The 15,663-nt window shown below is 50.9% G+C and overlaps 1 protein-coding gene across 1 annotated transcript; it reads left to right on the top strand.

Annotated features, from left to right (window-relative positions):
• The first annotated feature begins 232 nt into the window (after window positions 1-232).
• Window positions 233-13,968, top strand: LOC141998080 (galectin-1-like). Its single transcript, XM_074970716.1, has 3 exons — window positions 233-258; window positions 13,227-13,398; window positions 13,843-13,968. The coding sequence occupies exons 1-3, from the start codon at window positions 233-235 to the stop codon at window positions 13,966-13,968; spliced, it is 324 nt and encodes a 107-aa protein (XP_074826817.1).
• Window positions 13,969-15,663: the final 1,695 nt, after the last annotated feature.

The raw sequence follows: 15,663 nt of genomic DNA, 5'->3' as shown, positions 1-15,663 counted from the left end.
CTCCCCATCGGTGTCACACACGCGCATCTCACACTCCCCCTCCCCTGAGGTGAGCGTCAGCTCTGCCCCCTTGTTGCGGTCGGCCATCCTGGGGCTGCCCCCACACACGAGGGCTCCCTGCTGGACTCAGTGGAAGCAGCTTCTCTGGGATTTGGGTGCTTCCTGCTGGTGAGTCACTCTCTGCGCTGTGATGTGCAACTTATCCCACTCACAGACTTTGGGTTGGACCCTGATGAAGGCCGATCCACAGCCCCATCGGTGAGTTGCCCGTTCCTCCCGTCTTCTCCCCTCTCTGTCCATGGAGACGCACCCACACCATGGGCCCGAGCTCCGGGTCACAGTTTGGTTTTGTGTTGCCCTGAGTGGGGCTCTAGGTCGGACTCCTGCAGAGCGGGGCTGAAACGGGCTCTCAGCTCATCCATCGCGTTCACCTGGGATTGCAGCTTCCACCAGGTTCCCAAGGCGGAGCAGATGCAGGTTGCATGGATTCAGTTCGGTCCTTCTGGGGCGTCCTCCTCCCAAGGGCTCCGCTCAGCTTCTCTCCTGCCCTGCTCCAGCAGGTCCTGAGAAGGAAATGAGAGGCGCCCATTTCAACTAGAGAACTTTAGGGCTGGTCAGGGGCACAGGCGCCGACTCTGTGGCTGCTCTGGGGCTGGAGCACCCTCGGGGGGAAAATGTGGGTGCACTGAGCACCCACCGGCAGCCCCCCTATCAGCTTCCCCCCAACTCCCCCAATGCCTCCCGCCTGCTGGTGGGCCCCGCAGATCAGCGCCTCCCCCTCCCTCTCAGCGCCTCCGACTGCCACCATCAGCTGTTTTGCAGTGTGCTGGGGGCTCTGGGGGGGAAGGAGGAGGAACGAGGACACGGTGCGCTTGGGGGAGAGGTGGGAAGAGGCGGGGTAGGGAAGGGGCAGGAGTGGGAAGAAGCGGGTAGGGGTGGGGCTCTGGAGGAGGGGGTGGTCTGAGAGCAGGGGAGGGCCTGGGGCAGAGCCAGGGGTTGAGAACCCCCCAGCACATTGTACAGTCAGCGCCTGTGGTCAAGGGGGTGAGTCTGGAGTCTCCCCGAGCTCTAGATCTCAGGTCACAGCCCCAGGCAATGGCTCATGGAGCAGGCGCAGGAGAGAAGTATTTCTGTCTTTAATGGCACCAGGCGGGGTGTCCAACATGCAGCCTGGGGCCGGATCCAGCCTTCCTCTGCGTGTAGGTAGCTGCAGGACATGTTCAGCTTGTGCAGGGTTTGGGAGCGGAGGCACCAAAGGAACGAAGCGCGGTGACGCTGCGTGTCACCACGCCCGACTTTCCGGTGTCTGGCAGATCCCTGCCATTCACCGCACCTGAGTTCGGTGCCTGGGCTCCTACACAACGCCTGAGGAGAGCCGGGCACAGAGACAGCAATTCACAAAAGCCAGTAGGTTGGGCAGGGGGCCACCTAAGCCAGCCAATGGGAGGGGTGCACGGTGGATAAATAACGGAAAAGTCATTGGCGCAGGGGGACTGGATCCTGGGTCTCCCACCGCTGAGCACAGCTACCGGATTGCGTCCCGCAGGTGAGTGAGGCCGGTGAAGGCCTGTCTTCCCCCCGGTTTGTGAATCGCTCTGGGGTCAGATGGGAACTAGGCAGCCCGGCACTAGAGGTGGACACATAGGTGTGGAGGGAACTTTTATGGCAAATACCTAGGTGCTGAGGGAGTTTAGGTGCCTACAGGGCTCAGCAGGAGTTGTGTGCATCTCCGTGGAGCCTAAAACTGGGATTTAACTGCCTGGCTCCGTTTGTGCATCCAGGCCAGGGCTTTCATTTACAAATAAAGAGTGAGGCCCAGCTCCACAAAGGTGTTTTGCTACCTAACTTCAGGGCCTATGTTTCTAGCCCTGATGGCAGCAGAAATAGCCTTCCAAAAAGGAACAGCATATAACTGGCCCAGCGATGTCTGCCGGAGTCTGCAGAGAGCCTGAAACCATTCCCAAGTGAATGCCTCTGCCCTGGATTCACTTCTAAAGCCCGGGGCTGATAACAGTTCAGTGTCAAATGTAACGATTTCACTGCTGATCATTTCAACAGATTGCACTGGGAAAGGGGTGGGAGTGGAAGCCCATAGTAAGGGAAATGGAGGATTCCCTCAGAGAAGGAAAGGCAGAGCTGAGAACAGAGACTTGCACAGAAAAGATAACAAGGAAGGAAGAGAAACGAAGGGCAAACATAGAGGGAGGCTGTAAGGGAAGCAGATTTTCTCATTGAGCAGTGAATGTGGCCCTAAGACCAGATTTTGAAATGTATTTCGGTGCTGAACTTCCATCTCTGCTTTATTTCCTTCCCTGCCACAATTCACAATTTCTGACCTCTGGGCTTCACCCCCACGGTTGGGAAACTGATTTCAATGGAAGTTAGGTGCCTAAATACCTGTCAAAATCTGGGCATTTATTGTTACCTAAAGGCCACATCCTGCCATTGACCTGAGCGGGAGCCCCACTGTGCATTGTGGGGAGGGCTTGGTCCAGAATTTACACCCCAGCGCAAGGATCACAACCTGAGGGGGAACCCGGCCCTGTGCTCTGAAGGAGTCTGACACCCCTGCCACAAGCGTGGTCACTTGTTTGAGAACATCACATCCCACTGTGTCTCCTTCTGTTCTTCACCTTCTGTCCCTTCCCATGTGGTCTGAACCTTTCTATATCCCCTTACGTGCGTCTCTGCTGCCTGAACCCCGCTCCGCCCCCCCACCTACACGCGTTTCCCTGCTAGCTATGTCACCTGCATTCCCTCCTCAGCTTCCTCCACGCCCGCCGTTTAGCAAAGGGGCCTAAATACACACATCCCCCGTGGATGGGTCTCTGAAAGGCTGGGCCCCTAGGGCTGGTGGAGGGCTGCGGCTTTAAAGCCAGAAGCAGTGGGTTTAAGGGGGCGAGGGGGCTCTAAAGCAGATGGGTTTGGGGAAGGGAGTCGCTGTCCTGTCCTCCTTGAGCAGAGCAGGTGGAAGAAAGGATGCGAAATGCGGAGTTCTCTTGTGATCAGTGGGCCTGAAATTAACCCTCACTGTGAGCTCAACTGTAATTAGTATGCGAAAGTCCATAAGATGTTACAATCTATAATAAGAAATGCTGAAGGGAAAAGGCACGAACGAGAGACAGAAAGATGGAAGTTAATCCAAAAAAAATGCCTCCTGATACAAACCAAGGATGGTGATAAAATCGTGCCTGGTAAATGAGAAAATGTGGGTCTGGAAATTAATGAACCACAATCGGTGAGTTGGGCATTAGACCTAATGGGTGGACAAAATAATGAGGGGATGGGCTACTCCTCCCATCACTCCCTTTTTGCATCCTCGAGGAGAGAGACTTCAGGGGGGAAATACAGAAGAACAGACGGAGGCTGTCATCATCATGGCTTCCGACCCCCACCCTTTCCTGGGACCCTGGGCCTTCATCATCCTGATCCTGAGAAATGTTCTGACCAGACCAGGCCAGAGAGTCTGATCCAGATAACACCACCACCCTACCGACTCCACCTGAATCCCAATCACCACTGGAGATGAAACGGGATCGGACTTTAACAACAACTCCAGTCCATCTCAACTCACTTCTTCTCTTTTCCCCAAGGGACAGTTATTACTATCTTCGATACCCTCTAATAGACTGTCAAACAAACAGGTTTTTTCTTTAAAGACTCTCTCCAGCTAAAGGGAAAGTCAACAAGGGATATTGTTACGATGAAAGCCTTACTTAATGCTTTCCATTTCCAGTGCTTTCACTGTTTTTCCTTCTTTTCTTTGTCTTTAAAGAAAGGTTAAAAGGATTTTTAATGGGGTGTTTGCCATGAGACTAAGCAGGCTGATGTCTCTGGAGACCAAACGCCAAACCATAATTCTGGACAGGGGCTGGGTTATGATAACACCTTTGTATTTCATGTTCTTTCTAAATTAATTCCACAGGCCCCACCTAGAATGTGAAGCACTTGAGAGCCCTGGTCGTCCTCTCCCCCTCTACATGCTTCCCTGCCACTTGGTTCCTTTCTCCTTGCTCCCTGGGATCTAGCCCCCAATAGCCTGCTCTCAATTATTTTCACCCCGAAAGCCTGTACAGGGGTTTGCCAGACTCTCAGTTCTCCAGAAGGCAGAGACATGGTTCTAATTAGACACAGCGCACACTAAGGGGGGCTGAAATGTGTGACAGGTTCATACACAGGGGTCCCAATGAAAAGTCGATGAGAGAAACATACAAAAAATCGATGGGAATTAAGGGGAATTTTGTTTTCTAAGAAGATGAGTAAAATTACTGGGAAACGTTAGACTGTACTACACTTAAATACTATTGTGTTTGCTGTCAAATATTAGTACTGCTGGTTTAAAAAAATCGCCAGTGGTTTCTTATACAAGAGAGAAGAAGTGATATGGTTTGCCGGTACATGCTGACCCTATTGGTTAAGTAAAACCAGAACATTTTATCTAATCCTACTCCTTGGAGTTTCTCCTCATCATGTAGTCATTGCATCCGTATGATTCAAAGTACAAATTTCAACCATCCTTTCCCTGGCAGAAGGATTTCCATTGGCTGGGGGATAACACATGACCCTTTCCTAATTATGTAGATGAAATATACTTTTGAATTGTACATAGTAGAGACCACCGGACCTTTGCTATGGAGAATTGCTGACCATCAATCTGCTGTTAGGAAGGGAGGTACCATCTCCCCTATTGTCATTTCATAGATTGAAACCATTCTGTTAGCCCCTTAGGATTATGGGGGGTTGAATATAATTTTAGATCAAACAGAGGAGGAGAGAGAACTAACAAACTTCAACAAAGGGACATTATAATGAAAGGGGCTGACAAAGGAGGTGCTGTCGTCATCATGAAGAGGTCGGATTATGAACAGGAAGCTGCCAGGCAGCTCTCCAACACCACATTCTAGAGGCCACTTTCCTCTAACCCCACTCAGAGTACCAAAAGAAACTACACCATCTGCTCAAGAAACTCCCTGCTACAGCACGGGAACAAATCTACACGGACACACCCCTAGAGCCCCGACCAGGGGTATTCTATCTGCTACCCAAGATCCATAAACCTGGAAACCCTGGGCGCCCCATCATCTTAGGCATTGGCACCCTGACAGCAGGATTGTCTGGCTATTTGGACTCTCTCCTCAGACCCTATGCTACCAGCACTCCCAGCTACCTTCGAGACACCATTGACTTCCTGAGGAAACTACAATCCATTGGTGATCTTCCTGAAAACACCATCCTGGCCACCATGGATGTAGAAGCTCTTTACACCGATATTCCACACGAGGATGGACTACAAGCCGTCAGGAACAGCATCCCTGATGAGGCCACGGCACACCTGGTGGCTGAGCTTGTGACTTTGTCCTCACCCACAACTATGTCAGATTCGGGGACAACTTATACCTTCAAATCAGCGGCTCTGCTATGGGTACCCGCATGGCCCCACAGTATGCCAACATTTTCATGGCTGACTTAGAACAACACTTCCTCAGCTCTCGTCCCCTAGCACCCCTCCTCTGCTTGCGCTACGCTGATGACATCTTCATCATATGGACCCACGGGAAGGAGGCCCTTGAAGAATTCCACCTGGATTTCAACAATTTCCACCACACCATCAACCTCAATCTGGACCAGCCAACACAAGAGATCCACTTCCTGGACACTACAGTGCAAATAAGTGATAGTCACATAAACACCACCCTATATTGGAAACCTACTGACCGCTATACTGACCTACATGCCTCCAGCTTTCATCCAGAGCACATCACATGATCCATTGTATACAACGAAGCCCTAAGATACAACCAAATTTGCTCCAATCCCTCAGACAGAGGCAAACACCTACAAGATCTTTATCAAGCATTCTTAAAACTACAATACCCACCTGGAGAAGTGAGGAAACAGATTGACAGAGCGAGACGGGTACCCAGAAGTCACCTACTACAGGACAGGCCCAACAAGGAAAATACCAGAACGCCACTAGCCGTCACCTACAGCCCTCAGCTAAAACCTCTCCAGCACATCATCAACGATCTACAACCTAGCCTGGAAAACGATCCCTCACTCTCACAGACCTTGGGAGACAGGCCAGTCCTCGCTTACAGGCTGCTCCCCCAACCTGAAGCAAATACTCACCAGTAACTACACACCACACCACAGAAACACTAACCCAGGAACCAATCCCTGTAACAAACCTCGTTGTCTACTCTGTCCACATATCTACTCTAGCGACACCATCAGAGGACCCAACCCCATCAGCCACACCATCAGGGGCTCGTTCACCTGCACTTCTACCAATGTGATCTATGCCATCATGTGCCAGCAATGCCCCTCTGCCATGTACATTGGCCAAACCGGACAGTCTCTACGCAAAAGAATAAATGGACACAAATCAGACATCAGGAATGGTAACATACAGAAGCCCGTAGGAGAACACCTCAGTCTCCCTGGACATTCAATAACAGGTTTAAAAGTAGCCAGCCTGCAACAAAAAACCCTTCAGAAACAGACTTCAAAGAGAAACTGCAGAGCTACAATTCATTTGCAAATTTAACACCATTAATTTGGGCTTGAAGAGGGCCTGGGAGTAGCTGGCTCACTACAAAAGCAATTTTCCCTCTCTTGGTATTGACACCTCCTCATCAATTATTGGGAGTGGACCACATCCACCCTGACTGAATTGGCCCCGTCAGCACTGGTTCTCCACTTGTAAGATAACTTCCCTTCTCTTCATGTGTCAGTGTTTTTATGCCTGTATCTGTAATTTTCAGTCCATGCATCTGAAGAAGTGGGTTTTTTACCTATGAAAGCTTATGCCCAAATAAATCTGTTAGTCTTTAAGGGGCCACCGGACTCCTTGTTGTTTTTGTGGATGCAGACTAACACGGCCACCCCGATACTTCATCAAAGGGAGACGATTTAAATTTAAAACGCTTGTCAATTCTTGGAACGTAGGAATTCCCAGATGGGATCAGACCTGTGGTCCATGTTGCCCAGTCCCCTGTCCCTGAGAGAAGAGGCAATAAACTCCAAAGTTAGCTGGGACCCTAACAGCCCCTCAGTCCCAGCTGGCAAAGAGTTCAGTCACATAACAGGTTTCAGAGTAGCAGCCGTGTTAGTCTGTATTCGCAAAAAGAAAAGGAGTACTTGTGGCACCTTAGAGACTAACCAATTTATTTGAGCATAAGCTTTCAATAATCAGATGTCAAGAATTATAACATTCATAAACCAGTCGGAGAACATTTCAATCTCTCTGGTCACGTGATTACAGACATGAAAGTTGCGATATTACAACAAAAAAACTTCAAATCCAGACTCCAGCGAGAGACTGCTGAATTGGAATTTCATTTGCAAATTGGATACAATTAACTTAGGCTTGAATAGAGACTGGGAGTGGCTAAGTCATTATGCAAGGTAACCTATTTCCCCTTGTTTTTTCCTACCCCCCCAGATGTTCTTGTTAAACCCTGGATTTGTGCTGGAAATGGCCCAACTTGATTATCATACACATTGTAAGGAGAGTGATCACTTTAGATAAGCTATTACCAGCAGGAGAGTGGGATGGGGGGAGGTATTTTTTCATGCTTTGTGTGTATAAAAAGATCTTCTACACTTTCCACAGTATGCATCCGATGAAGTGAGCTGTAGCTCATGAAAGCTTATGCTCAAATAAATTGGTTAGTCTCTAAGGTGCCAGAAGTACTCCTTTAGTCACATAACAGCAACTCCAATCAGACCTGACAAACTCACCTAAACAACCTTAACTCTGCCCTTTGTGTCACCCACCTCAGAACAACTGAAAACAGCAAATGATCCTATCCTTATAGAAACAAACATTGAAAAGTCTGAAAATACACAGTTGAAGACACCAACACAACCTTAAATCTGCCCTCTAGTTATTATTGTTAATCGGCTGATTGTGCATGAAATAACTAACCTCCCTCCCCAAACTAGAGTCCTCCTCCTTCACATCTTCCTTTATCTCAGGGGTTCTCAAATATTTTTTGCTGGGACCCCCTTTGAAAATATTTCAGGCTGTGACAACCCCCACCCCAAGTGACGACCCCCGCATACCACGTCACCCTTACTTCTGGGCTGCTGCTGGCCGCGGCGCTGCCTTCAGAGCTGGGCGTCCAATTAGCAGCCACTGCTCTTACATGTGACCCCCTACAATAGTCTTGCAACCCCCTTTAGGATTGGGACCCCCAGTTTGAGAAACGCAGCTCTATCTGTTCTTCCTTGCTGAAGCCAGATCAGAAAACAAATGTAGAGTCTCTAGGCCAAACCCATTTTATTCAAGCTATGAAGGGAATGTTTGGAAACTTTTTGAAACTCCAGAAGAGCTTTTTCCTGTATCCCCTGGACCTCAGTAATGCCTTGTCTGTTTCACCTCAAATTTTCCATGAACATTCTCCCCTTCTAGAAACCCTTTCTGCCACTTTTCAGGCAGATTGGTTATGCTCTAGTGAAGTGACAGAGGGCACAAATGAAATGAGAGAGTCTCATTTCATGTTTTAACCACCACTGTTGAAGGGGGAGGATTTACTTATCGTATCCTTCCACTCTGAAATGTAGCTCTTAGCCCTAGAATGAGAGAAAAGAGTCGGGTAAAGGGTCTGTAGTGGGGTGGTCACCCGCTCTTGCCCTGAAGGGCTGAAAAGCCAGCCCTTGGAGAGGGCTGTGGGCTAGAAGCTGGGCTGATTGGGGAAGTAGCCGCAGCTGGGCCACGTGCCAATCAGGGCCCAGCTGGCCCTTATAAAGGCTAGGAGCCAGAAGTTCAGCTAGAGTCTCTCTGAGAGGAAAGACAGGCCTGGCTGCAGGGGATCCAGAGTGAAACAGGGCTGGGGAAAGGCCTCAGGAGCTGGGAAGCCCTAGGCCAGCAACTCCCCAGGCTGCAGGGCCTGGTCCCAGGCCCATATAGGTATCCGGGTTGCAGAGGGGCAGCCTGAGGGTGGGTAAAGGCAGCCAGTCCAAACCCCTTGTTGCCTGTGATGATGGGCTTTTACACTGCAGTCTGCCCCAGGGTGAAGGGGCTAGATGGTGACTGGCAGTAGCCACGACTGAGGTGATGGGGGGATAGTTGGTGAGGGTTCCCTGGGGTGGGGAGACCCAGGGAGTGGGGGTACTGCCGGGGGGCAGCATGCAAGGCAAGGGCACCAGGTCTGGGAGGGACACGGGGGCCAGTGGTAAGGCAGATCACTGGCCTACGGAGGGCGCTCTGGGCTGGCAAGTGAGCTAATTCCCAAAAACGACCAGCAGGAGGTGCCGCAGGGGTGAGTCTGAACCCCTTTACAGGGTCAAAACACCCTGGATCTGTTTCTCCTTTGCCTGGCTACCGGTTGGAGTCATTCACACCTGAGCAAAGTGTGTATAAAACACCACCAACCACAATCTGAGCCCAGGACACACCAGTGGGGTGATTCTTCACTTCTCTCTAAGCCATCACTTAGCTGCAGGGTCATCCACAAGATACCACGGCTAGCAAGAGCCTCTCTAATGGGGAAAGTGGGGGTGGTTGGAGGCTGATGGGCCGCCATTATCCTCACCGAACTTTCGGTTTCCAAATGACTCTACAGCTCATCTAGCAGCTGCTGCTCTGAGCTGTGGTTGGCATTTTCTAAACACCCCAGACTTTGGGATCAGGCTAGTCCTATACGCTGAGCCCGGCTCCCCCACTGACACCAGGTCTAAATCAAGTGGGGGGGCTAGTCCCAGGAAGAAGGTAGGATGTGAATTTAAAGCAGATTAGCTATTCTCAATTAACTGCATGTGTGGATACTCTTGGTTCAGAAGAGGGGCTCCTGACTAACTCCTCTTGTGGCTGCTCTTTGTCCAGAACAGGAGTGCCTTGTTCCGAATTAGCCTCATGCAGTGGATAACACTAATTCGGAATAAGGCACTCTTATTGGACAAAGAGCATCCACATATGGAATTAATTGGGAAGAGCTCCTCTGTAACGGCCCCGCCCCATGTAGACAAGCCCTGACTCCAGTGAAGTCATTGGCGTTAGGTTGGTGTGAATCTGGATTGGCAAGAGGGGAAGCAGCCTATTGCCTGCGTCCGTGCTGCTCGGGGCAGGAGGGGAAACACACAGCTGAGGATATCTGAAAAGCTTGTTATTCCTGCCCTGGGGACTGTGATTCCAGATGTAGGGGAGAGTGACACACACAACTGGGAGAAGGGAAATTCCTCATGGGATCCCGGGGTAGGAATCCCTTCCTACACCTATAAAATCTCCCATTGGGACACTGGGACCTCCTCCTAGCCCCTTCCCCTTCCAGCACAGACACTTGCAGCTCAGCTCAGGGATTGGTTATTATTTGTGTAGCCACAAAACCCTCTGGTAACTCACAGTGTCATCTGCTGAGCTCTGTTCCCAGCCCGGCTAAACCATCTCACCCCCCTTACTAAAAACACCCAAACAACTAAGGGCAACATGAGCTAAGGTGACAATCCTAATGTTCTGTGCCCAAACAGCCTTAACTGTGCCCCTGCAACAAAACGTGCCCAACTACTATGGGACAACACCTAAACCAACCTTCGCTGTCCACCCTAAAACTGCCTCTCCTAACCAACAAAAAAACTTTAATCCCTCCCTCTTCTCCCCAAACCAAAGTTATTCATTAAAAAACAAACAAACAACCAGTTAATATTGTCAAGTGACAAGAAGGTACTTAAACAGCTAAAATGAAGATGCATCAGCAGAGCTGTGAGTCAGGGGAGCCCAAGGCTGAGCTATCAGGGGCTGCGGGGCAGGAGTGAGGGGCACCAGCAGAGGCGTGGGAAGCCTAGGGCTGGGAGAGCAGGGGGCTGTGGGTCAGGATTAAGGGGCACTGGCAGATCTGAAGGGGAGAGGATATCTCAGGGCTGGGATACAGGGGGCTGGGAGGGCAGAAATAGATGGGAGGACAGAAATGTAGGGGGACAAAATATGGGGGACATATGAGGACTGACATAAAAGGGGAAGAGAGACCATGGGATTTAAAGAAGAGAAATGAGGGAGACCTCAAAGGCAGCAAGAGATGGGAGCACCGTAGGAAGAGGGTGGGGTAAGCCCTATGTCTTCTCAGGAGACAGAGAAATGGGAGAACCCCTTGTGACTTTGCACCCCATAATGCTTTATGGGAAGATGCTTATGAATGTATATACGACATAACTGGAAATATGTTTTATGCTACATATGCCATGTAACGTATCTTGGAAAAGATTATGATCTACGGAATATAGTCATTCTATTTGTATGCATGTATCATTTTTGTTATGAATATTGGCCGTGTACTTGTTTAATTTTAAGTAGCCTCGGTGAAGCAGTTGGTCAGCTTCCTGAGAAAAGATCATTTTCAGTAAGTGCCCAATCAAGAAACACTTAAGCCAACAATGAACTTGGAGACACCAATCCACATCTGAACTTTCCCAGGAATGTGGCCTGGCTGGTAAGGAACTCAGTCATGCATGGACATGTGACTCCAAAACTCCATCTTGCGCTGAATTCGGGATAGGAGGGGGACCACCCACAAGAGAAAGTCTATTTAAGCCTGAGGGAGACCCCTCCATTTTGCCTTCAGCTGGCTCAAGAGAGAGCCTCTCCACCCCCAAAGGTTACCTGAAAGAGACTGGAACAAAGGACAGTAACTACAGGGGTGGGAGTGATTGCTGGACCCAGACTAGAAGGAGCCTAGTCTGTAAAAGATGCTTACTGGAACATCTCTGAGGGTGAGATTTCATCTTTGATCACTTTCTTACTGTTATTAGGCATAGACTTATGTGTTTTATTTTATTTTGTTTGGTAATTCACTTTGTTCTGTCTGTTATTACTTGGAACCACTTAAATCCTACTTTTTGTGTTTAATAAAATCACTTTTTACTTATTAATTAACCCAGAGCATGTATTAATACCTGGGGCGGGGGGACAAACAGCTGTGCATATCTCTCTATCAGTGATATAGAGGGTGGACAATTTGTGAGTTTATCCTGTATAAGCTTTATACAGGGTAAAATGGATTTATTTGGGGTTTGGATCCCATTGGGAGCTGGGTGTCTGGGTGCTAGAGACAGGAACGCTTCCTAAGCTGTATTCAGTTAAGCCTGCAGCTGTTGGGGGACATGGTTCAGATCTGGGTCTGGGTTTGCAGCAGACAAGCGTGTCTGCCTCAAACCAGGCAGGGCACTGAACTCCTAAGCTGCCAGGGGAAACAGGCTCAGGGGTAGTCGCAGCATATCAGGTGGCAGTCCCCAACGGGGTTTCTGTGATCCAACCCATCACTCCCCTTTACCACAAGGTGGGAAGGGAAATGAGAAGGCTTCGAGGAAGCCCCTGAAAATGCCGAGGGGCTGGAAGAGGCTCACGGTTTGAGGAGTGGGGACAGCTCATTCCATACCCGGTGCCGGGCACAGCTGAGGGGCGTCCTGCAAGTTGCCATGGGGAACAAGAAACTCCTCACTGGGGGTCGGGGACACTTCGGGGGGGCTGGAGGACCCTGGGTGGCTCATAAAGGGTCACCACAGGGTCAGAGACTTGACCCAAATCCTGAGGGGACCCATTTAATATGGAAAATAAGCAACATTTCCCTGAACGATCCCCCCCACCCCCACCAATTCCCATCTCCTAAAGCCAGCGCCTCACCTCACTCTCTGAAAACCTTGGGTGAAATCCTGGGCGTTTTTCCCCTGACTTCACTGGGCCCTGGACTTCATCCTTTCCATGTAGGAGAGGGAACGAGAGGCAGGAGCAGAGAGAGAGACCCTGAGACAAGGTCACCTGCTTACCGGGTTTGGGGGGATCCACAGAAGGACCCTAAAATCTCCCCGATTCCTTCCTCTCTTCTAGGGATTGGCCGACAGGCTCCGCTCTGGCCCCAAATCCGCCATTATCTTCATGACACGTGTCGGTGTCCAAATGGTGCCGGAGCCTTTTCCTGATCGGCTCAGACTTTCAGCTCAGGTTAGAGCTGGCCTACGCCCGCAGCTGGGCTGGGCGTGGACAGACTAAGGGCCTTTCGCCTGATACACTTCCCCTGTGGACTTTGATCCCAGGTGGAGGGGAAAGAGATAAACAAGTGACTGGGAGAAGAGACACACCCCATGGGAGCCCGGCCCAGCAGTCCTGGATTTCCCATGCGGATGTTTCTCAGTTCAGACACTGGCTCCAGCCCCTGCTGCCCAGCTGGGATTAGCTGTTGTTAATTATCGGCCTGTCATGTATCCCTTGCACCAACCATCCGGCTGCCCTCCAGCTTTGTCCTGAACGTGGGCCGGGCCGGCTCGGACCTGGCCCTTCACTTCAACCCCCGCTTCGAGAGCCACGGGGACGCCCGCGTCATCATCTGCAACTCGCTGCAGGGCGGGGAGTGGGGGGAGGAGCAGCGGGAGCCGGACGTCCCCTTCCAGCCGGGGCAGGACGCCAAGGTGAGGGGGGCAGTGGGGGGGCACTGTCTGGGGGAAGATTGCAGCTCTCCCTCTGTGGAGTGGACTGATTTAAGGGGTGAAGTTTCAGCCCCTCCCTGGGGGAGAGCATAGCCCCCTTCTCTCTTCATTGGGGTGCAGGGCACTGTCTGGGGTGGGGGTAGATCCCATATATTGGGGGCAGGACTCCCTCCCTCTCTCTGAGGGCAGCCTCCACCCTTCTCTCATCTCTCAGGAACTGCAGGGCATCTCCCCTTTGCTGGAGTCAGCTGAATGGAGGGGAAGGGGGCAGGGCACTGTGTGGGGAAGACCGCAGCCACCCCATCTTGAGCAGATGAGTTTATTGCTAGTGGGGATGTCTCCAGTCTTGGTTGGGATGGAGGGGGGGTGTAAGGTTGGGATGATATTTAACCCCTTGGGGGCAGGTGTCTCTGGCTCCTCCCCTAGATCTGCATCTCCTTTGACGCCCAGGGGCTGACGGTGGCGTTGGGGGAGCAGCGGCTGGGGCTGGAGGCCATCGAATTCTTCTCAGTGAAGGGAGACTTCAGGGTCAAGTCCATCAAATTAAAGTAGCTCCGCCCCTTCCCTGCTGGCTCTCCCTCCTCCATGGGGGTTTAAAACCTACCAATAAACATAAATTTGCTCATCAACCTGGTGTGTCTCTGGGCTTCTTATTCACCCCAGTGCAGCCTGGGAGCCAGGATGGGACCCCGGGGCCTGGCCCCATCCCAGCTGGCCCTGAGGATGAGGCTGGGCAGGCAGGGGGCACTATCCTCAAGGTGTGGGGGGTTTCTCCATTGGGGATATGGATCCCTCTGGGAGTTGTACAGTGGATGGGGTGGGAGGAAAAAATCTAGGGGTGTCATACTGGGATGTGGTGTAGGGCCTGGCAGCCGGGACTCCTGGGTTCTCTCCGTGGCTCTGGGAGGGGAAGCAAGTCTCTGGAGGGAGAGGACAAAAACAAATTCTCACTGCACGTCTGTATTCAGAGGTGATGCATGCGGGGGAGGCATGGGAGGTCATGGGGGTGGGGGGGGGCAGATTTCTGCCTTGCATTTAGCCCTGCTCCCAGAATGGCTGATCTAGCCGGGTCGAGCAGTGCTGTCCCCTTGACTCCAATTGACACAGGCTGGGTGGCCTGCTGAGGTGAGTTGGGGGGTGGATGTGATGCTCCATCCTTGAACATTCCTCTGCGCCCCCTCAAGGAGGTGTGTGAGTGGGGGGGGAAGTGGTGATCCTAATCAATTTCAGAATGAAAGTGGCCTTAATTCAGATTCATATTGGAAGTGAATTAAGCCACACCGACTTCTGAATAACAGCATCTAAACAGCGATTTAATGCAGTGTAACTATTCTACTTCCCATTTCCATCTTTAGTTAATGTGGATTAATTCTTCTGGATGTCCTTGTGTAGACAAGCCTTGATTTAAATACACTAAGGAATCATGATGGGTGGTAAATGGTTTTATTATGAAACAAGCCCTAACAAAATGCTTTCAATAAAGGAGAAATAATTCACAGGGTTTTACAGAAGCATGTAGGGAACATTCCACTTCCACCACCCGTGCACAGTACCCCAGTGCTTGCATTGTCTCTGTCCCAATATGCCTCTCCATGGGCTAACAACCACACATGTACAAACAGGGGTTTCAAACTATTAAAATATAGGCATCCCTGACATTCTTCCGCCCGGTGTTCGTGTTTTCTAGGGTTGGCTATGCTGCCTCCCACCTGTTGTTAAGGCTGACCCTTTGCTTTCACAACTATTGGGCAGAACACAACATGCAGTTACAATGTTCTGAACTTTCCCGCTGCTTCCAACCTGTCCCTTAAACAGCGTCATCCGCCCTTCAGGCGGCCCAATGCACACTCACCCGCCGTTCTGCAGCTACCAGGGCCAGGGTGAAATGTTCTTTCTGGCCACATGGCCTGCATGTGGCCTCATTAACCAGGGTAGCAGAGGGGAAGCCGGCTCTCCCAGAATAATGGGATCAATCTCCACGCCATTAATGTCCATTGTGTTCCTAGGGGCAAACAGCCCTTCCTCCATTAATTTAAACAGCATTGAGTGTCGAAAGATCCTACCAGCACGGACTCTCCCAAACCACCCTGCCTGTCCGTCTTTGGCGCGCAATGGAGAAATACCACTTTGTGTTTATAAATTCTGTGCCCTGGTTAGGGGGGCAAATGACAGGCACATGGGTCCCATCGGCTGTCCCGACACAGTTTGGGAAGCCCGTGTGTGCAAAGCCACCAGTGAGATCCTGAG

The sequence above is a fragment of the Natator depressus genome, chromosome 14, assembly GCF_965152275.1.
Source record: "Natator depressus isolate rNatDep1 chromosome 14, rNatDep2.hap1, whole genome shotgun sequence".
NCBI lineage: Eukaryota > Metazoa > Chordata > Testudines > Cheloniidae > Natator > Natator depressus.
This window is presented reverse-complemented; position numbering and strand designations above follow the sequence as displayed.

What these genes read in the sequence shown, in the direction of transcription:
- LOC141998080 (XM_074970716.1), top strand. Translation starts at nt 233, where the DNA reads ATGAAGGCCGATCCACAGCCCCATCG. An exon ending in GCCGATCCACAGCCCCATCG is followed by an intron (nt 259 to 13,226) that starts GTGAGTTGCCCG and finishes GCTGCCCTCCAG; the next exon opens with CTTTGTCCTGAACGTGGGCC. An exon ending in AGCCGGGGCAGGACGCCAAG is followed by an intron (nt 13,399 to 13,842) that starts GTGAGGGGGGCA and finishes CTCCTCCCCTAG; the next exon opens with ATCTGCATCTCCTTTGACGC.